The sequence below is a fragment of the Aptenodytes forsteri genome, unplaced genomic scaffold (assembly GCF_000699145.1).
Source record: "Aptenodytes forsteri isolate BGI_AS27 unplaced genomic scaffold, ASM69914v1 Scaffold26, whole genome shotgun sequence".
Taxonomy (NCBI): Eukaryota; Metazoa; Chordata; class Aves; order Sphenisciformes; family Spheniscidae; genus Aptenodytes; species Aptenodytes forsteri.
The window spans coordinates 4789268-4811238 of NW_008794125.1; the positions used below are offsets into that span (position 1 = coordinate 4789268).

Below are 21971 nucleotides of genomic sequence, written 5' to 3' on the forward strand. Positions count from 1 at the left end.
CATCTTTATACTGCTGTCAAGAAAAGCCCACGTCACTGTATATCTGGTAGTATAGCAGATAGTAGTAGTAGATGGCGGTATTAGTAAAACTAATGAGAAGCCCTTCTATTCCAGCATCATTTGCCTCAAGTTCTTCGCAAGTTCAGTGTGTAATGATTTGTCTTCACATTTCCCCTCCACTCCTTCCAGTTTTGATTAAGCTAACAGAGAATTTAGAAGCTTTCAGTCCATATCTCCACTTCTGGTGTCTTTCCTAGGAAAACAGGGGATAGCAATATGCTTTTTTCTCTTTGAAAAGAAGAATTTAAAAAAAAAAAACCCAACCCTAATTGCGAAGTTGGGGAGGGTGGAGGAGAAGTAACAGAGACTCTTCAGAAACTGTTCCCCTTTGTTAAAATAATTGTTTTGAAGTGCTACATTCTAACTGATTCAAAATGAAAAAGAAGCTTTATTTTCCAACACCTTATTCTGAATTTAAGAAAGAAGGATAATTAATATAAGCTACTACATCTGCTACGGTGGTTATCTTTTTTTCCAATACATTTCTTTGGGCTCACAGAAACTTCCTCTTACTTTGGACTCTGTGCTTTGTATATATGTGCAATTGTTGGAACAAAAAATGTGTTTTGCCAGTACATGTCTTCCAGCTTTGTTCTCTGCAGCAATGCCCTCAATTAATTTTCCAAAGCAGATAATATAACTTGTTCATGGCAGAAAATGTTGAAACTGGAAAGACAAGAACCTGGAATTAGAGAACGTTCTAAAAAGTTGAAACAGCCTCATACAAGAGTTTCAGTTCTATATTTACAACGGTGAAAGTTGTATTAGAGTGTTGAAAGGTGTTTAATTCTCAGTCTTTTCTTTGGTTTATTTTAAATAAGGTTGTAATTACATCTCTTCTGTTATTTGCTTCATGAAGGCTTCATATAAAAGATTTCATATAAAAGGTATACCGTGATTTCCAAGACCAAAAACTGGAAGATATGTGTGGGACAGTGAGGGCGACCCTACCAGCAATCAGAGAACAGAGAACTTTTGTTCCTCAAGTGCTTTCTCTTAGTTGTGATGGAGGGGAAAGAGCAAACTATACACGATTCCTATTGCAATGAATGAAATCATGATTGTAATGCCCGTTTGTTACACTGAATCAATCGCTCCATGCACTTAATCTGCCTTAGGTTATTTATGCTAACTTGTGCAGGTTGTGTGTATGGCTGGGGGCCACATATACTCAGCTGCTATGAAGTTATTGAACTAAGGTTTGTGCAGTCAAGAACTATCTTCTTATGTCATTGATAGATTATTCAACCCAATCCTTTTGAAAGATAAGGATAGAAAAATGGTAATGAAGACAGATGTAGTCCTGTAGTATTCCAGGATATTATAAAGGTGGAATCTAAACTGGTAAAGAGTTTGTCTTAATATAGTTACAGAAAATGATTATAAGACACAGAGACTAAAATAAAGCAGTTAAAACCATGCAAAGCAGATGTATAATAGTTGGTGAGAAAACAGTTTCATATTTATAGAAAAATAATTTCAGGAAATGGTTGCCACATACGATGTTATTTAGACGCACATTTTCTTATTAAATCAAGATTTCTCTCTTCTCTGACTTTTCCTTAGCACTATAAAATCATAAAGTACAACTGAATAAATCCCCCAAATTTGTTGTTTTTATTTTAATTCCTCCAGGTAGTGCATTAACATATCATCTATTTCTGGGTGAAGTAATTCAGATTTCAATAATGCGGCTATTTCCAGACCCTGTGTTGGTTTACAAGGAACTAAGATTTATCTGTCTGCCCAGACAATTTTTTGAATATAAAGTGTAAAAGGAGCTGTGGTGAGATGGGTCCCTGTGTGATGCATTCGGTCTCTTCCCATGCTTGAGACTTATCATCTGTTTTCTGCCTACAACTTCAAGAGAAAGAAAAGGGGATAATAAGCCAAGCAAATTACCCTTTGGAAAATTATATACTGAAGGAAAAAAAAGCGCAAGAGCTCTTGGTGTTTTACACTTTGTCCTTCTGATGAAGGGTGCTGTTAGAAAATACATTTGACTCCGCTGGTAAGATTCAGTCACAGGGGTCAACAATTGATAAGGACAGTGAATAGAGAAAATACCCTCTGAAAATCTATGAAATCTATGAAAATGTGGAGAATTATTTTCCTTCAAACTTCAAAAGAAGCAGAAAGTTTTATATTTAACATCACTATCATCCTACAAGACCATATGGAGGAAATAAGATAAAATCAACTGATAGCATGTCCTGCTTGGGAATGTTATACTCATTTGCCTGACTCTGTCACTTCATCTTAATACTAACCGTGTTTAATGACAGAGTCACGCATTCATGTCTCATTTTAGTGTTGGGTACTTCCTTCGGTATAATATTTATCAAGCAGTTGCATATGTAGAATTCAAAATAAGTTTCTGTCTGTACATGACTGAGCATTCTGTGTAAAAGGAAGGCCTAGGTGAATGAAATAACCTATCCAAGATTACAACCAGCTGCACTTGGGAAGTCAAAATGTATCAGCCCCTATTCATCTTGTGACATCTTCACTGTATACCCACAGATCACCAAGAGGAGGAAGAAAAAAGGTCCCCTTTCTGCACATATTCTCTCTAAAAGCGTTATTTTCTGAATAGCAATGTTTAATAATAATTAAAAGTAGTATGTTTTAATGTACTGTGGTGGGTTGACCTTGGCTGGCTGCCAGAGCCTCACCCAGCTGCGTTCTCATTCTCCTCAAGAGTATAGGGGGAGAAAGTAAGACAGAAAAGCTCTTGGGTTGAGATAAAGACAGGGAGATTGCTTGCCAACCATGGCCAAAACGCCAATTGCCACCATGGCCAAAACAGGCTTGTCTTGAAAATTAATTTAATTTACTGCCTATTAAAATGCAGTTGTAGAGTTAGAAACAAAGACAGAACCTAAAACGCCTTCCCCCCCCCTCCCCGCCCCTTCTTCCCAGGCTCAACTTCACTCCTTCATTCCCAGCTCCTCCACCTCCTCCCAGCATGCCTGGTGCAGGGATACGAGGAACTGGGGGTTGTGGTTCTGGGGCCTCCATCGTCGGGAAACTTTGTATCATTTGTATACGATCTCATAAAACTCCTTCCATGTTGTTCACGGTTGTGCACTTCTACCTTACAGTCACGTGGAATGTTTTATTTCTTACATGCAAACAGGTATAAGAAAAACGTGTAACATTTTAAAATAATCAGAATATCAAAATCAAAATGAAGGTACGCTACAATGTAAATAGCAAGCTCTCTGAACGCTACCAGTGTAGACAAGGTTTGGCGTATTTTGCTCTGCAGACATAATAAATGGAAAAATACATGAGTAAAGGTCTGACCTTACTGAAGCAAATGGCAGACACTGTGATTTAAGTGGAGCCGAGTTTTCACGCATTATTATTCCATAGCAAACTTTTATCATCAGTGTGGTTTTATCAATGTGGTTTATGTGCATGTATGCGTATTTATGATTTTCTCAAGTGATTCTGACTTAGACACGTACCAGCTCAGCCCTGTGGGTTTTGGTCATCGACCTCAATAGATCAGTTATATTTCTGACATGAAAATTCTTGTTGGAATTGCAAAGCAGCTTAGGCTGGAAACATGATAATAACTATTATTCCCGGATAATAATATTCCCAAATTGAAAATATTGTTGCAAAAAACCTATTGTGTGCTCTCATATTTAGCTCTCAAAACAGCTTGGGTTGATTCTGATACTGGAAATACACATTTTAAGTTGCAGAACTGCCAAATGAATGTAAAATTGCAGGACTTAAGTAATGTGTGTAATTGGTAGGCCACTGTTGCATAGTTCCAGTTTTATTTAGTGTAATCATTTAAACCATCTTTGTCATACTATGTCATTTATCCTGAAAGGTTTAGAATCTAAAATTTGAACTATTTACAGTGACGATTTGTCTTAGCTGAAATGCAGTAGTCTCTGGGTAAACTGTTAACAGCAATATAACAATACTACATTTTTTCAGATAAGTAGTAATGTATCCAACCAAAAATGCAGGGCAGCTCAGAACCACGGGCATGTTTGCCAAAGTTATAAAATGATAAAGTCAGGAAGGTTAATACTTTTTTTATAAGAATAACACCATGACATTCTTAACAGACCTGTTGTCACTATTGGAAATGGGTATCAAGCCAACGATTCAGTACCTTTGAATACTCTCATCTGTGTGTACATTGAGGTATTGAGATTTGACCCAATGGGTAGAATACCACCACTATAATTATTTCACACATTCCTCTCACCATATAAACTTATGCTTTGTTTTGTTTTCCATCTAAGTAATGACAACTACCACTTTGTTTCAGAGGGTTGACATAATTACAGGACAATAAAGTAGTAGTTTAAGAGGTAGCATTTTGTTAATGTATTAAAACTGATTGTAGGATTGGCCCACTGAAAATTTTTATAGAAAAAATGCTGCCAATATGTGGTTGCTTAAAAAAAAGGAGAAAAAAAACCCCACAACCAAAACCTTATCAAAAGTATTTTCCAATCCTGCCATGCTTTGCCTTTCTTTGACTAAGCATTTGGCATACTTTATAAGATGTTGTATTCAGTGCAGTTTCACTTCTGATAATTACTACCAACCTCCTTAACCAATGTGAAGAGCTGCCTTCCTTCCCCCCCACCCCCGTTCTTGTGACAAGACTAACCTCAGCTGTGCAGGGGTTGGTGGCATTTGCATGTGGAAATGCACTAATATGGATGTTTTTCTTTGTGTGTGCATCCTTGCAGTGTTGTAGTAGTAATGATCCAACCAAAAATGCAGGGCAGCTCAGAACCACGGGCATGTTTGCCAAAGTTATAAAATGATAAAGTCAGGAAGGTTAATACTTTTTTTATAAGAATAACACCATGACATTCTTAACAGACCTGTTGTCACTATTGGAAATGGGTATCAAGCCAACGATTCAGTACCTTTGAATACTCTCATCTGTGTGTACATTGAGGTATTGAGATTTGACCCAATGGGTAGAATACCACCACTATAATTATTTCACACATTCCTCTCACCATATAAACTTATGCTTTGTTTTGTTTTCCATCTAAGTAATGACAACTACCACTTTGTTTCAGAGGGTTGACATAATTACAGGACAATAAAGTAGTAGTTTAAGAGGTAGCATTTTGTTAATGTATTAAAACTGATTGTAGGATTGGCCCACTGAAAATTTTTATAGAAAAAATGCTGCCAATATGTGGTTGCTTAAAAAAAAGGAGAAAAAAAACCCCACAACCAAAACCTTATCAAAAGTATTTTCCAATCCTGCCATGCTTTGCCTTTCTTTGACTAAGCATTTGGCATACTTTATAAGATGTTGTATTCAGTGCAGTTTCACTTCTGATAATTACTACCAACCTCCTTAACCAATGTGAAGAGCTGCCTTCCTTCCCCCCCACCCCCGTTCTTGTGACAAGACTAACCTCAGCTGTGCAGGGGTTGGTGGCATTTGCATGTGGAAATGCACTAATATGGATGTTTTTCTTTGTGTGTGCATCCTTGCAGTGTTGTATACCAGGATGGATTTTATGGTGCAGACATTTATGTAAGTATTCATTGATGTGCATGCTGTCCTTGTACATTACCAGAGTCATTCTTTTTACAAGTTTGCTGCCTAGCTTGACTCCGTTTTGTCTATTTACCGTCCCGTGCCTGTCAGAAAGAATTGAGAAGAATATCTCTCACATTGGAAGACCTTTCTGTTCATTACATCTATCATTGTTAAGTGGAGCTGAATTAACTCTTCAATCAAATGCTGAATGAATGCAAAAAGATGTGAAAAATGTGTGTGCGTGTGTGGAGGGGTGTCTCCAAAATTGGAGTTCAAAGAAGAAATAAAAATAAAGCAGAAACATTCTTTGCAAATCCAAAAGCAGAAACATTCTTCTGCAAATCCCCAAAAGCTCATTTTTAAAAATCAAGGCAAGCTGAGTATTATTAATACCTGAAGTATGCAAATACTTTATGGAGAGATACAGATTTCCCAAATCCAGGCAACATTGGGTATACGTAAGTGCCATGGTGATAGTAGGGCTTAATTACATAGTAAGTTTAAAATCTGGCTATGTATAGTCTGTAATCTGAGTAGACTTCATCTGCTCTTTTAAAATCCAGTTATTTCAATTTAAATGAAATGGGTAGAGACTGCTCATGATGTAAGAAGTGGTTATATTAGTTAGTAAGGATTTATAGCCCTGGATCCATCATTACCTACTTCACCTCATTGGTCACCAGTTTCCTTTTAAATACTATTTTTTAAGTTTCTTGCCAATACTGAAGAAGTTTTTACCTTGAATGTATACAAAGAGGCTACTTCTGTCTGAGTATGCAAGAGTTAATGTGTATAAACTATGTCACTGATAGCCCAGTAATCTTCAACATTTGTTATTATTTTTTTTTAGTAGATGTAAACTATGTCACTGATAGCCCAGTAATCTTCAACATTTGTTAGTTATTTGATAAAGCAATCTGGTCCTAAGGTACAGGTATCATCTTTATTTCACCAGACAACTCTCTCTAATCTACTTGTACTTCTGTTGTACTGTCTCTGTTGAGATACAAAGAGATGGATGAGTTGAAATTGGTATGAATATTAAAAATTCAATAGGTAGTGCTAGAAAATGTTCCTTGTATTCATTATCAGCAATCTTCTAGAACTATTTCCACGGGAACAGATTTTTTTTTTAATAAGTTTTATATAAAGAAGGAAAACGGTTTGAATTTATGGATGAAGTAGGTTTTGTTTTTCTGATAGGGGTAGAAAGAGGCTGATCCTTATCTGAAAATTCATTTGTGTAGTTTAAAAATATATTTAAAATAAATTAGCATGGGTTAAAATTCTCTCCCTATGTACTTATGTACTTAGTGATGTTATCAGTAACACATTGTTTACAACACATGGGAATCACCCATTTGCCAAAGGCTTACTCAAGTGTAGTATGCTGCTTTAATCTCACCTAAACACATTGCTGCTGAATTTTTGAGCTATATAGGATACATGGTACAGTGTGGGATTTCTTCAAGTGTGGCTTCCAATTTTCATATTTCTTCAAACTGTCAAAAGAATGTGACATCCATTTTGCTCAGTTTACCAACCCGAAAATCTGAAAGGCAACAAGACATTTTTCTCAGGATTGCTTGATATGATAGTATAGGTGGGAACTAAATGTAAATGTAACAGTTCGTAGTTTTGGATCCCACTGCTGCTGAAAAACAGAAATATCTCTTTTGGTGATTGACAATATTATTTTTAGGTGGCCTCACACCCTCTCACAGACTTGAACATTTTGTTTCCAAATGGAAGGTGATTTCAATGAGGAAGATACCGAAGAAATTACTAATTTCTAGTATAGCCTCACTTTTGTTGTCTGAACAGTCATGTACATTAGAAAATGGGATAAATATACTGGTGCATTGGTTTTCACTCAGTTGCAGCCTTGTATTTCTGATTGCATTTCGTAGTTCTCTTAATGCAGCAGAATGTTTACTTCTACAACAGTTGACAGAATTAAAACACTCTTCTGGAAATCTGTTTAAATTTTTTTAAAATGTACAAAGCTTCTTATTTTATAATTCATTTTTCTTCACATTTGTTCTTTCTTGCATATAAAACATTTTACAGGGGAGGGAGAGAGAGAGAGAGAACTGGCATAAATCAAAAGAAGCCTTACAATTCACAGTGTATTAGTTCTTAGTGTATTAGTTTGCAGCAGACCAAGTTATTTATTAAATCCCAATTGATTATGACATAGTTCTACTCAGCTTTTCATTTTAAGTGCAGAGCTGAAGCATTGTGAAAGAACAAATGCTTTGTGGAAAAAAAGAAGAAAAAAAATTTAAACAATACAGGTTTTAATAGTAGATTGGAGAGAAAGGAACCTTAAAAATACCACACAAAGCAAAACAAATGGAACACAGTTCTGAAAAGCCAGACCAAAAATATGCATAACAAGTATATCAAAGTGGGTTTCATTCTGATATGATTACATTGAGTACCAACAGTAATATGGACCATGCCAATCTTTTCATAACCAGCTATCGATATAGACTTTGACGGCTAGATTTTGTGGAAAGGAAGGAGGGAAGACACAGAAAGATACTGGTTGGGTGAAAACTGCAGGGTGAACCAAGAACAGCAAATAGCCAGAGTTGCTTAATATTAACCAGAGGAATAAAGATAATAGGAATACAAAAATAGGTGGAAAGTACAGTCTAAAATGAAAAATCAACAGCTGTGATTCTAGATGTAATATAATATATTCTATATTTCATATAGTTCTATTTGAAATGTAATAATGCCTCTGAAATAGCTGAGCTATTGAATTCCTTTTTAAATGTGCCTTTGAGTAGGAAAAATAAAGGAGAAGATTAGGAAGTAAGGAAGACCTTTTAAAATTAAGTATTGATTCACTAAGAGAAAAAGTCATTAAAAGAGAATTAAGGTTGCCTGCCAGCAAATATAGAAGTTCCTAGATGAAGATTGACACTTGTGAAAATATGAAAATACACTCCACAAAATGGAGCAAAAATAGTAACATGCAGAAATAAGCAGTTAGAATAATAGCTCTATACTACTGCTCTGCTTTATCTTAAATCTGTTATTTTTTTTTTACCATTGTCATGAAGAAAGTTTTCAGAACATGTCAGTCTTCAATCCACATCTAAAATGTGGGAAGGCTAAGAAATATGGGAAACTTCCAAACTCTGTCATCACCAGCTTCAGAAGTCCCTTGGTAATATGGTTTAACCATGTACGTTAGTCAGTCTTATTGTTCACAGCAAGATTTTCTAACCTGTTCTCAGGATTCTGAACCTGTGAGAGTCCACGACAACGTATAAGTACGTAGGTTTGAGATTTTTTTCTGAGCTGCTGATCAAGATTAAGGCATACTTTGTGATCAGGGGTATGGAACGAGATTATCAATAGCTACTGCCATCTGCTTTAGCTCAAAGGTAGGATGGCATTGAGGGTGGAGCATGTATTTATTTCCCAAGGAAAAAGCAGATATAATTATCTAAGCAAAGTTCCCTTGATACTAGGTAGAAGTCCACTGATGCAATCAGACATCCTGAAAGGCACGTTCTAGTGTGAAAAGCAAGGATATGCAGTTAGCACTGAAGTCTTTCTTTTAAGAACCAAAGATTTTTGTGTTTTGTAAATGGAGGGATGTGTCTTTTCATCTCTCTGATCTTTATTTGTGATATAAACACTACATTCAAAAAAATGCTTGATCACTCCTGGTGATTGTATTTGGTTGGAATTAATACAGGTGGTGTCAGTTTGCAAAGATTACCAAGAGCTTCTCTGAGACAACAGATACCTCTGGGAGCACAGTATAGAAATATCGCGAACCTTTCACATAGGCCTGTTCCAGAAGTTGAGCCAGCACAAAGAGGTGGTGGATATATATTTTGTTTTTATATCTCCCAGTCAAAGTTTTACTCTGTGACCAGAGCAAATACTGTTTAAACCTCAATATCATACGAGTGGAGGAAAAGGAAATGACTACTTCCACTTTCTATATTCTACAGGCCTGGGTGCAATTAATGCCATTTTTTAATCCTATTTCTCTAATTTTAGCTAACAAGGCAAGTATAATTCTCAATACTAGAGAAGGCTTTGGACCTTGATTAATTTATGTTCAAAAAATACTTTGAGATCCTTGAGTGAAAGGAGCTATAGGAAGTAAAAATTGGGGGAAAATAATTATCAACATTCACATAGAATATTAAATAAGTAATAGGCAAAACTAAAAAAAAAAAAACAAACCCATCATTTGGAGTCACTTAGTTTATCTGTATCTATGGTAAACACTGTCAGTACATCTGAGATCAAGATAAAAAGTAATTTAGGTATTTTAGGAGGAGAGGCACACCTGTATACGTGGTTTTGTAATCTATAGATGTAAGTTTAACTCGTTTTTGTGGAAATTATTCTTACTACCGATATACACATTTTATTTAAAAATTCAGATGCATTTGATTTTCTGTTCATTTACATTTTATCATATCATATGATCTAAAACATCTGTAATTTCTTTCTAAAATTGATTAAGATGTCTCTGTAACAATTGGCTAGTGATCTTCCACAGATCGCACTGCTCTTTTTCAATTTGCCTGAGCCACAGAGATGTATAAAACATTGAAAGGAAAATTGTAATGAGTGGCTTTGGGGAATTTATCTAAATTCCTTCCTTACATGTTTCTCTCCATCCTTCTTTCCATCCTTCTTTCCTTACTCATTCAAATCATTACATTTCTGTTTCTTTATAGAGCAGTATTGCAAGAGCCTGTGTATGGCAATAAGTTCCCACAGGTATGACATGCTGACTGATGGAAAAAACTCATTACGCTGAATGTAGGCTCTTGTAAAATCATACTAATACTCAAATCATTATGTAAGAAAATGGATTCTGTGTGTATAAATGATAAGAATAGGCTACCAGTTGCATTTTATTTTCCAGATTCTATCACAAAATCACAGATATTCTTCATATCCCACGAAATACAACAGTTACAGTTGTGAGTGTCCCGTTCAGTATTTTATACCAGTGAGATATATCTTTATATTTGGACTGCGGGTATATTGACTCTATACTTAATTTTTTAAGACAACTTAAGCTGCTGCAACATTGTGTTGTCATTCTTTTGGAAGTAGCAAATATGGGAGCACAGATAAGGCAGTAGGCATTTTTAAATTATTTTAGCTGAATTTATTATTTCAGCTGAATTCTCAAAATAATAATTTAAAGCATAACAGTCAGGTACTTTCTGTTTGAATGTACTTAGTGAGGGGAAAAAAAAGCATTCCTAAAACATTTCTAAAATTTAGGAACTGAAAATTATTATTTATTATTATGTAATTATTACATAATTTTGTTTAAAATATTTTATTTTGCAATATAGTCTAAGGCGTGAAGATAAATATTGAGTATATTACTCGAGATGTATATGTAGTGAATATTACTAGTGTATTCTTCATCTAAGATATCAGCCAAGTTCAAAATTATAGAAAAATTGTAAATTAGAACTTGTCACAGAAGTTTAGACTTCAGAGGTTTGAACCAGATTCCCATCCTGATTCCCAATATAAAGTGTACCTTCAAGTGTTTTATTGTTGTAATGGTTAATTATCTGAAGCAATTGAAGTAAAACAATAAGAAAACTTAGTACCTCACCAAAACTGCAGAACACAAACCCCATAAAAATAATTTTCTTAAGAATGTTTTTATGTGTATTTATATGATAGCTTATGTTAAAAATATGAAATCATGACACGGGCTGGTAGGGAGTTATGATTTTCCTGATAACCAAACGCCTCCTGCATTTTAGATCTCCAAAGAACTCAGGCAAATTCAGTAACTTCGATCTCTTTTTGTTTTTATTGCTTTAGAGTCAGTCTTTCCAGGAGTCTCACAAATTTCATACTGATTGTTGAATCCACAGCATCTTAATAAAGTTCAGAGTTGAGCTTCATTGTTCAGCAGCAATTCTTTGATGAAAGCAAATCAAAATGTAAGCATAAAAGGAGCATAACTCTCATATTTAGTGAGCAAGAAAGGGTCCGTCTTCACAGACGGACCAATTTTTAGTGATAGTTAAATAAAAGAAAGAAAAACAATCCTCACAGAGCCTACCATCTGCAGAGTTAAGGCCAGCCAGTATGTGAACAGCCTGTCTCATTTTTGTCTGACCAAGAACATCGAAACATTGATACTTCTCATGGTGGCCCATCCTCAATTCTGTACCGCGGTGGGAGTCATTATGTGCATAGCTGGATTGAAATGAAGTGGCTCTCATGTTTAAATAAGGCGGTTTAGAAATGGACTGCAGGACAAGCAAAGGAGTCATGTGGCGAACATACTGCAGAATGGCTTGCAGTCTGCCACGCATTTTCAGGACTGGATCATGAAAACAAGTTTAGTATCTTTTTTTATACTTTCACCATTTGTACCTCCTCATAGCAGCGCTCAGGGAAAAAAAGAAAAAAAAGAAAAAAAAAAAAGGTGCTATATTTAGCTCTCAAAAGCCAGGAGGGGAGAACAGATAAATTCATATAATCTCTCACCTTTCTCCTTGTAGCAGAAGCCAGACCAAGTGTGCAGCTTGCATTATCATCTCTCAGCCTCACTGTTTACTGGCTCAGTTTGCACTTGGTGACATTATTTGACATCTGATTGCCTGTATGCACATAGCTGCAAGCAATATGTGCCTATTATACATTTTTGACAGTAATAGCCTTCTATTGGTTTATAAAAATCAAATGATTTGAAATGAGAAAGTATTTCATCTCAACGCTTCTGTGCTTGCACAGAGAAGCAGCTTGCTGCAAAAGAGACAGCATATATGGTATTATGAAAGCACCTGCCTTATTCCGGTGGTTGTGTGACACAATTGCTGCTGACAGGGAGCTGACCAGGAGCGGGGAGGTAAATGTACTATTCTCTGTGTGAGCACTTGAAAAAGTCAGAAAGAATATTCCTCAAGTAGGTTGACAATTCAAAGCCTGGAGTTTCTAATGAGCTGTCAGTATATGTAAAATATATGTTTATTCTTAGGGTGATGTGGTGCTAGCAGCTGGATGATTGATTTCCAAACCCAATCTGTTTCAAATCTTCAAACCAAAAAAGGTTTACACCTGTTAGGGATGAAAGCGATTCCACCAAGCAAAGCAGTAGAAGGGGAAATAGCTTGTAGAAGTAGTTGAAATTGCTTTTCTGAAAAGAGTGAATTTTTATTTGTAAAATCAAAATAGAAAACCCACAAAAGTTCCTGCAGTAAAAATGTACTACTGCTACAGGAAAGGTTGACACATCGTAGCCTATTCTTCATGCTTCAGCACAGTATCTTGTGTGAATGCAGCCTTCCAAAAAAACCCCAAACCCTGAAAAAAATCAATCCATTAAAGCAAACACTTTAGCAAAAGAGTGAATTTTATTCAAAGCTGAGTGATCTGATACTTTCTTATTCAACTCTTTGTTAAGGTGGGGGAAGGTGGGAAAGGAAATACAAAACTCCCCTGTCCCAGAGGATTATGGGGTGGTGAATTCTAATTGGGATGTAAATCGTGTTTGTGTTATCTGTGGAGACTGGCCTCTGTTTGTTAATTGGCATGCTGCGATCATTTTGAAATGGTTGATATAACACCGTGGTCCATTGAACAGGAAGCTCTGCTGTTTTCACAGTTTGATAATCAATGCATCACTGCACACAATTCCTTTCAAATGTGTGTTTGTTTGTCCTGTTTGCTTAATTGAACAGCTGCAATTACTGTTACATACAACTGAATGTTAATTCATGGAAGAAGAGAATTTTGCTTCTTCATTATAATTTTACGTATAAATTGGAAACCTATGTAACATTAAGTGTTAATTGAGTGCACAAATTCATAGGTTTAATCAACCAGACATGATAAATCATATTTTGTACAAAAATGAATTGATTATTAGCTGAGTTTTTCTTTTAAGTTCAGCATCGCTTTGTTGAAGTGCATACAACTCATTCATAGGAACAACTGCTACTTGAAAACTTGTGGACGAATACAGTATTGTCTTGTAAAAAAACTTACGTTGATGAATACAGTTCATTGCTTTCTCCTGATCTCTGGGACAAATCTTAACAAGTACAAGTTTGTGGTGCTTAACGATTCACTGAAATATTTCCTATTTAACCCCTTAACTGAACTTACAGCATGACAGTACTCTTTCAGTTGTTGCTAAATTTTGCAAAATGTTGTTTAAGGTGCTGTAGCAATCCAGTTAGAGCGTGAGTTTGTGTTTCAGGGTGGTTATGCTGCCTACCGGTATGCCCAGCCTGCCACTGCCACTGCAGCTGCCTACAGTGACAGGTAAGACCTCATTTACTGCTAATGAATATTTGACCAGTGGAAGTTGAAGATAATTCTATAAATTGGCCTTGTTGAAGTCTCATAACTGTCTTGTTGCTCTGCAGATAATCGTGATATCTGAAGCAGGCTGTTTTATTATAATCCATCAATAGCCATAAATTGAGTGATTTTAGGCCTTAATTGAGAATCAGGCATGAGATGTGCACATTCCCAAGCTGTAGATCATCCAGTTAATGTCTGTGACCCTTGTACAATGCAGATAAATATATGTACAGCTTCATGATGGTCTGCTACTAAAGATCATTATTCGTCTTAGGAGTATTATTTCAGTTGATTTAGAACCTGAACCTATTGAGTGCCCTCAATTCTCATTGACATGCTTTTAGTCAGTGGAAATTGAGAATGAACTGTGTCTAAGCTTGAACTATCCAAGGCAAAACAATATTTTTTCCATTTGCTTTCTTTCCAGGCATTTGACTTTTTGAAATACTGAAAAAAATTCAGTTATTCTTCTTTTGCTCTGTATTTTTATCCTCAAAATGTAAACCACATTTGATGGAAATAATACCAGGAATAAAAGATTATTAAAATCTGCATAAGAGAAACATGCAAAGACTTAACTTCTATAAACTAAAAGCAGCGTCACATAAACTAACTTGTCTTCTTGCAAGTTGAAAATTGGGATCCCTTTGAAGTCAATGTCTAAATTGCTATTGACTTCAGTAGGAATAGGATTTTGTCAAATTGCATAAAATTAAGTCTTTGCGGTGTGTGGACATGATTTTGTAACAAAAAGAAAGAATATCCTGTGTTTTCTTCATCAGCTGTACCCTTAACAAAATCTATATCTTTAATGCTTTTCAAAAGTTGAAGAGTCTACAGTCGTAAAGGGAGGATGTATATTGTGAAAGACAGATACATGCATGTATTTTGCTTCACAATAGCAGGGAGAAGTAAGGTCACACTTCTCAATTCCTGATAAAAGAAAATTTTCCCTTGGAATCATGGAGATAATTTCTTAAGTCTTGAATATGTATTGAAAAATTTCTTTAGATGCTAAATTAGACATTGTCTTAAATGTTTCTGTTACTTAAAGAAATCAACAGATTAAGAAATTTCAGTGAACTATTTCTTAGATTGAAGTGCTGTTCATGGATTCTGTATTTTTAGAACAAAGTACCATGGTATGAATGTTACAATGCTATGCATGCATATTTGCCTTTCAAATGCTTATTCTGGGTAATGAAGATATATTTTTTGAAGTTATGTGAGTAAAATAATTTGCATGTGTGGCTGAGGCATGCTGTGTCAGACAGGTAAGCAAGTTACTTTCTATTAATTTTGGATCAGTAATATCAACTAGATACGTGCTGTATGCACTCTGTTCGCGATGTACTATTTCTACTTAGGGTAGCCTACAAAGGTGAAGTGCCGCTCAGTAGTTTCATTTCATTTCCACAAAGGTGTGTTAGCATGTCGCAGCTCTAGTATTTTTCTGTGAGCTTATAATGCAAAACAATTCCTGCTTCTAAAAACTTACTAAACTGAAAGGACAAAATTATAAATAACCTTCTGTGGTTAGTCATTTTTTGCCAGATATCGTTCAGGTGTCCCTGGATCATTTTATAGGGTGTTTATTCCTATGAATAAATGAATTTCTGAAAACCTATACGTTACATAGAGAAACTGAACAATATCAAGATGACTTTTAAATGCTTTAATTATGAATTAATGTACCTTCTCATAAAACAAATCAAATGCTGTAAGAGAAAACATCAGTTGGTCACATGTTCTGCTATGGGTAGACAGTCAGCATCACTAAGAGTTATGCTGACAAAAAAAAAAAAGGATTTGTCTAAGAAGATAGTGCTCTTAAATGCTGTAAAGGAAGCTTGAGATGGCATCAGTAGTAATGCAGTTGTTACAACCCTTAATTATTTTTTTGAAAAAATGTCTAATTTTCAGATACACTTTGTGTATAATTAGAATTGTAATAACCTGTCTTTGCTTGCATAATTTTAGATGTCTTAAATGAATTTTATATCTTTTGGATTATTTTTTTAATTTAGCTTCTCTTTTTAAATGATTTTTTTTTTAATTTAGCTTCTCTTTTTAAATGTGGTTAACCCTCATCTTCGATCTGCTTCCCCCAAATGAATATGGTTTCTTGTCTTAATTACAAATAGTGTAACTGAATTTCTTTATGGGAGAATCCTAAAACTAGCATAGAGAACAAAACAAATAACAATCTGCTCAAACATTTCTTTGCATATGGGAAACTATGTGCAAACATGGATACCTCTGATTACTCACAACTACAGTTTGCTTAATTTAATTAACTTTTCATTCATTTTTTAATGAATTTAATTTAGCAACTTTTGTGAATAATTAATATTGAAAATACTGAAATATAGTTCAGTACAACTGCTTGTATCTTTTCTTCTCAATGTAATAATCATCTGCTGTCCTCTGACAATATTGAAGATTCCGTATCTCCTTATACACTGCTCTTATTTAGTGTTGATTTGAGCCCCTATTTAATTTAATTACACATGAAATATATTTACTGTTTATGTGTAAACAATGCCCAGAAAAATGAAGAGAGGACCAGTGAGTATGTACTATTGAAGCAGTGACGTATCACAGAAATACTACTTCATGTTAATTTAAAAAATAAAAAAGCTTTATTTTTTTGATCACAGCTCATATATATGATGAATAGCAATGTTCCATATTTCACATGCTTCTTAAGTCAGGAGATGGAAAGAGGAAATCTTTAGATTAGAGACACATTTTGGTAAATTAAAAATAAAGTTTAACAGAAAGATTTGGGACTCCAGAATCCATACATCAAGTCGATGGATAATGATCACTGTAAGAGGGCTCTATTATGAACAAATGCAATGGTATCCTTGTTTGTCACAGGTGGAAATATTGCTGGAAATAGGCGAAGAACAGATATATAGGGGAGAATCAGGTAGCAAGGCAATCTCATGAAACTAATCAACGCAGAGCCCTAAGTATTTGTTAAGACAAATCATGTACTCCTAAAAACAATTTCACAATGGAAGTAGACCTTGCAGATTTCTCCAGTCATTTCTTAGACTTGTAAAACAAAAACAACAAAACAAACAAACAGGGACATTTTGTTTTATTTATTAAGCAATATAATCACTGAATGCGACTTCAAAAAAATTTAGAATTGGATTTTTATACTGTGTGATCTATCATCATACGAATCTGCACTTAAAGATTTGAAGCTCTTTGCAGAAGTGGATCAAAAAAATAATGTTTAACTTTCCAATATTTAAAATATTTCTGATAAATTTTCCAATTCCTATAACTGATAAAAGGGTCTAACTGATAAACTGGTCTATGTAAGATCTTCACCATTCTGGAGCTTTGCCTGCCAAATTCTTTAAACTGAGAGTGTTTGGAAAAAATATTTGTAAGGATGTGCAAAAGACACTAAATCAGATGTCAATAAAATGTTTGTACAGCTTTATTCAGCTTTCAAGTAATATTTTAAAAAATATAAACAAAAATATAGTTGTTAGATTTCTGTCCAAGTCTGAAGTAAGAGAAACTAGCAAAGTCATCACGTTTTATATTTATGAGGTAGAAGAAGTCAAAGCATGGCAGTGGGGCGTATTGTCATTTTGTCATTGCATGTTCACTTGATGTTGCTAGTATGTCTGTAATGCTGTATTGGATTTGACAGATCCATCACATAGCGCAGTGAATGGCTTGCTTGAATTAAGCCTATGGGCAGACTTATTCACATTGATTGGCTATTGGTTTTGTGTTTTATGATTTGATTATTGCATCTTCGATCGGAGTAAGAAAAATGTTCCTTTCTTGAATATTAACTTTGTCAGCAATATTTATGGAAGTGTATCGGGTAGTATAATAAAACAAAACCCCAGTAACAGTAAACTAGCCTTGTCTGGAAGGCAGAGTCATGTCACTTGTACTGCTTGCTAACCCTAATGTACTTAACAATGATAATTATGTGTGTTTATATATGTATGATTGTGTATTCATATATACACACACATTCCCCATCCATCACCCACCCACAAACACACACGCACACACATGCACACACACTTGCGCGCGTGTGCGCACACACACATATGTACAGAGGTATTTTGCTCTGAGCGTAATTCCCTTTTTCTAATACGGTGTCAAATTTAAATCTCACTACAAACAATGAGAAGATTCCCATTGACTTCTTTGTTGTCTGGATTAGAGCTCTCATCACTGGAAGCTGACCTCTTTTTTTTCACTAATCTTTTTTAAAAGCAAATAAGGCATATTCCAAAATATTTTGCACATAACACTTTGTAGTATAAAAAATATTTTTTTTTTCCCCTATCCATTTGTGTTACGTGTTCTGTGGTCATACATAGGATTTTGTATGAAATTAGAGACAGGAGATTTTGTCATATGGAAGTTGCGTGTCTTCCAGATCTGAAATCTTACTCCCGGTAAAATCCTGATATTCTAATAGTTTACGTTTTTAACATGCCTATGTGGAGCATTCATTCTTGTCAAAGTACTAGTGACTACAGAGATATAATTTATTGTATTTTCCAGTTCTCTTTGGGCAAGTAGTAGAGAGTAATATTTGATTTTTTTGGTCAGATTATCCTAAAATAGAATAGGTACAGATTTGATTTAATTGGAAACATTTTCATTAAAGAATGAAAAATTAGAATGAAGAATAAAAATACCCAAAATATAAAATGTGAGCTTCTGCAGATGGAGGGTTTTTTTTTATGTTGTAGACTTCAAGATCTTCTATTTTATGAATAAACAATGAAAACCACTATAATTTTATTCAAATTATTTTCTCTTATTGAGGATCTTACTAGTGATATACACTAAAAATTAAGGTTTTGAAAGCATAAAAAATGTAATAGCATCTTCAGTCAGAATTTAATTTTCCATTAGCTAAATTTATAGAAGGATAAATATTTTAAAATGTAGTACTTCATTCATTTCATGATCGTACTTTTTAAGATTTAGAAAAAAGAGCTTCTATACACAGTTTTAATTTCTAAAGTAATTGGGTTGGAAGAGGGAAAAGAATAGAATATAGCAATAACTTTACTCTGGTACTCCCAGCTGGAGCCTTCAAACCTCTTTGGATTTTGCTATACCAGTTGAATCTTGAGAAATAGAGAAGTTTGGGGGACGAGATGATACGTAAGCAAGAATCATATAGCCCATATCCTGAGCTACTCAAATTTTGAGAATGAAAAGGATCAGTTAGCATCTTGACCAGGTACAAAGGTTGTGTTTAGCTTTTGTAAGAGAAATAATATAGCATATATATAACACTTTTCTTCTTCAAACACTTAGGTTTGATGTGGTGATGTTCGATTGGTCTAGTTTTTTCTGGTTATCCTGTGTGGTAGCTAAAGCTTGTTTATTCCCTAATAATGCAAATAAAAATAAAATCATTCACTTTGCTATTACAGAGAGGCAATGGATTTGGGCATCTACCTATTAGGCTTGTATGTCTTTATGTCTGTGTCTGATGTGTGGCAAACTAGAGGATCACTGGCATCATGTTAATATTTCATAATCCATATTCATCACTCAGATCACAGTTTTGGGAATGATTGCAGTATATGACTCATGGTATAGCCATAACAGTACCTTTTAATGAAGGAATTAGAAAGTAAAAGTGGCTGATTACAAATAAAGAGAATGTAGTAGAAAAAAATCAGAGTTTAAAATACTAGGAACAGAGAGTTTCATGTAGAGCAATTTGCACGGTATTTCCTGAAATAAAAATGTATTGCATAGAGTACTTTCTAATGATTGAAACATGGTTCATTCTAAAATATTGTAGATATACCGCTTTTTGGGGAGACACAGGGAGTCATATTAATGTAGGAAAACATGGCAAACAATTACATTTCATAAAAATATAATCTCCTACCAAGTCTAGAAAGCTACTTTATATACTTTGATGTTTTAATACATTCCTCTAATATTTGGTAGAATTAACATGTTTTTTGACACTTTGAAGGCTTGATTCACCTGTGTGTAATATCAGTGTTCATGTAATATCCGTGTAACTATTAAAACTACTCCACTAGTTCAAATCTGAGGTAATACAGCAGTGAAAAAGCTTAGGGTTCCTGGCCCAGAACGATGGTAAATGCTGATTGTGAAACTTTTATCATGTCAGAGCTTGTATTCTTCATATGCTGCTTCTACTTCTCTTTCCTGAAATTTCCATTCTCCTTCACTGTAATATCAAGGGATATTTTAAGAATCCCCATAGACAAGGAAAGGCTTGGCTATTGTAAAGTCTGGTTTGGCATCCATGCTGGAAATCATGAAGAAAAAATTGAGAGAGAAGGTAGAGGAACACTAGAGCCTAGATTTCCATACCTGGCTTCCTAAAGTGCTCCAAGTTTAAAGATGCCGAGTACTTTTGCTGCCAGTTTCTTCTTGAACATAGTGGGAGCTGTTAAATGCTTATCATTTTCCAAAAAAAATCAGTGCACCTATTCTGACATTTACATATCAACTTCAATATCCTTGCTTTCTTTTAGTTCAATACATCTAGCCTACATCAGGTTATCTAGCATGAGTTTTAACTTGGGAATTTCTTACTTTAAAATAAAAGTTCGTAGTAAGTAAATGTGATTATAAATATATTCCTTTGATGCATTTTCATGCATGCTTTTCCTCTAAAAAAGAGGGGAAAAAAAGAATTGACTAACATTTTTAAAGTAGGAATTACCTCTTTAATAGTTCCTATAGGCTTCTTCACTCTTAGAGGATATTGAAAGAAAGTGTGACTTTAATATTAAGTGTGTTGTATTCAGCAGACTGGATAAATATGGAGTTAGGGAGTTACTAAAACATTGATTCCTAATCCAACAGACCAAAACTGTTACAGTCTATTGGGTCAGTGCCTGTGACATGATAGACCATAACAGTTCCTTTGGACGTGTCAGTGTCTAATTATACACTTTTTAGTTTTCAGATCATTGACTTGATAGACCACAAAGAAGCAGATTAGAACATGCTATAAATATTGTCAACCTGAGCGCTTCCACTGTGAGTGCTTGAAAAGCAAGAAGGAATTAAGAGCATTGTGAGAGAGTCAGAGAGAAGATGATGGAATGAAATGTTGTTAATAAAATATGGAATGAATTGGATGTAGTCTATATGGATTAGCTATGTAATTTGCAATGTGTTTTAGGCAAGGTGAGGAAGTATTAGAACAACAAACTTAAAATAACTATGTGGATGAAATTAATCAAGAAAGAGGCAATTTACACTCTGGCATGTTTTTACTGTAGTGTTTCCCACCTCAAAGGAGTCTAAAGCATTTGATTAGGTATTTAAATAGAATTTTTTTTCGCATACCTTGGGGCTTGTCAGGTTTCTAATACTCTAGGAACACACCTGTGGCAAAACAGCAGTTTGTAAGAATACTGCACAGCAGGAATGGGAGTAGAAAGTTTACCCATGTATCCTAAAGAACAACTTTTTTGTGAAAACTGCTATAGGATGTTTCATACACATGCAGAAAAAAGTAAGGTCTTTTTTTAAACCAAACATGTCCCAGCCTCTAAAACAAAAACCAATTTGTTTTTCTTGAACGAATTCTTAAATAATCCTGGCAAGGTTTTCATATATATGCTGGTTTAGTTATAATATGAAAAATGATGTTGTAAAGTAATTTGTAAAGTCATTCAAACATTAAAATAATTTAAAGGGAAAGAATTGTTATTGCTAAAGAAGTTTTATAATTATACCTCTGTATATTAGGTGACTTTATTGTGGATGAAATGGTGGTTACTAGTAAACCATAATAATCATTATGAAATCAGAAACAAATATAAAGTATGTTTTAATGAGACATTGTTTTAAAGATGACATGATATACATAAAGACTAAACCCCCCAACAAAATAAATACATGTTTTGTTATGTATTTTACTAGATAAAATTCTGATGCTTTACACAAAGCTGACTTCAAAATGCTGTACTGTTTGCCCTAAACAGGGTGAAAAATATGTCTAAAATATAGCAGT

General features: G+C 34.6%; 1 protein-coding gene across 9 annotated transcripts in view; it reads left to right on the top strand.

The window, feature by feature from the left end:
• RBFOX1 (RNA binding protein, fox-1 homolog 1) overlaps positions 1 to 21971 on the top strand; it is a 285633-nt gene that overhangs the window by 239184 nt on the left and 24478 nt on the right. For 5 of the 9 annotated variants that reach the window (XM_009277998.2, XM_019471785.1, XM_009277981.2 and 2 more), the window contains 2 exons: positions 5563 to 5602; positions 13839 to 13903. In XM_009277998.2, coding sequence (XP_009276273.1) covers positions 5563 to 5602; positions 13839 to 13903 — 105 coding nt within the window. Of the gene's footprint in view, positions 1 to 5562; positions 5603 to 10329; positions 10373 to 13838; positions 13904 to 21971 lie in introns of all 9 variants that reach the window. The other 4 variants (XM_009278028.2, XM_019471799.1, XM_009278013.2 and 1 more) reach the window with 2 other exon arrangements.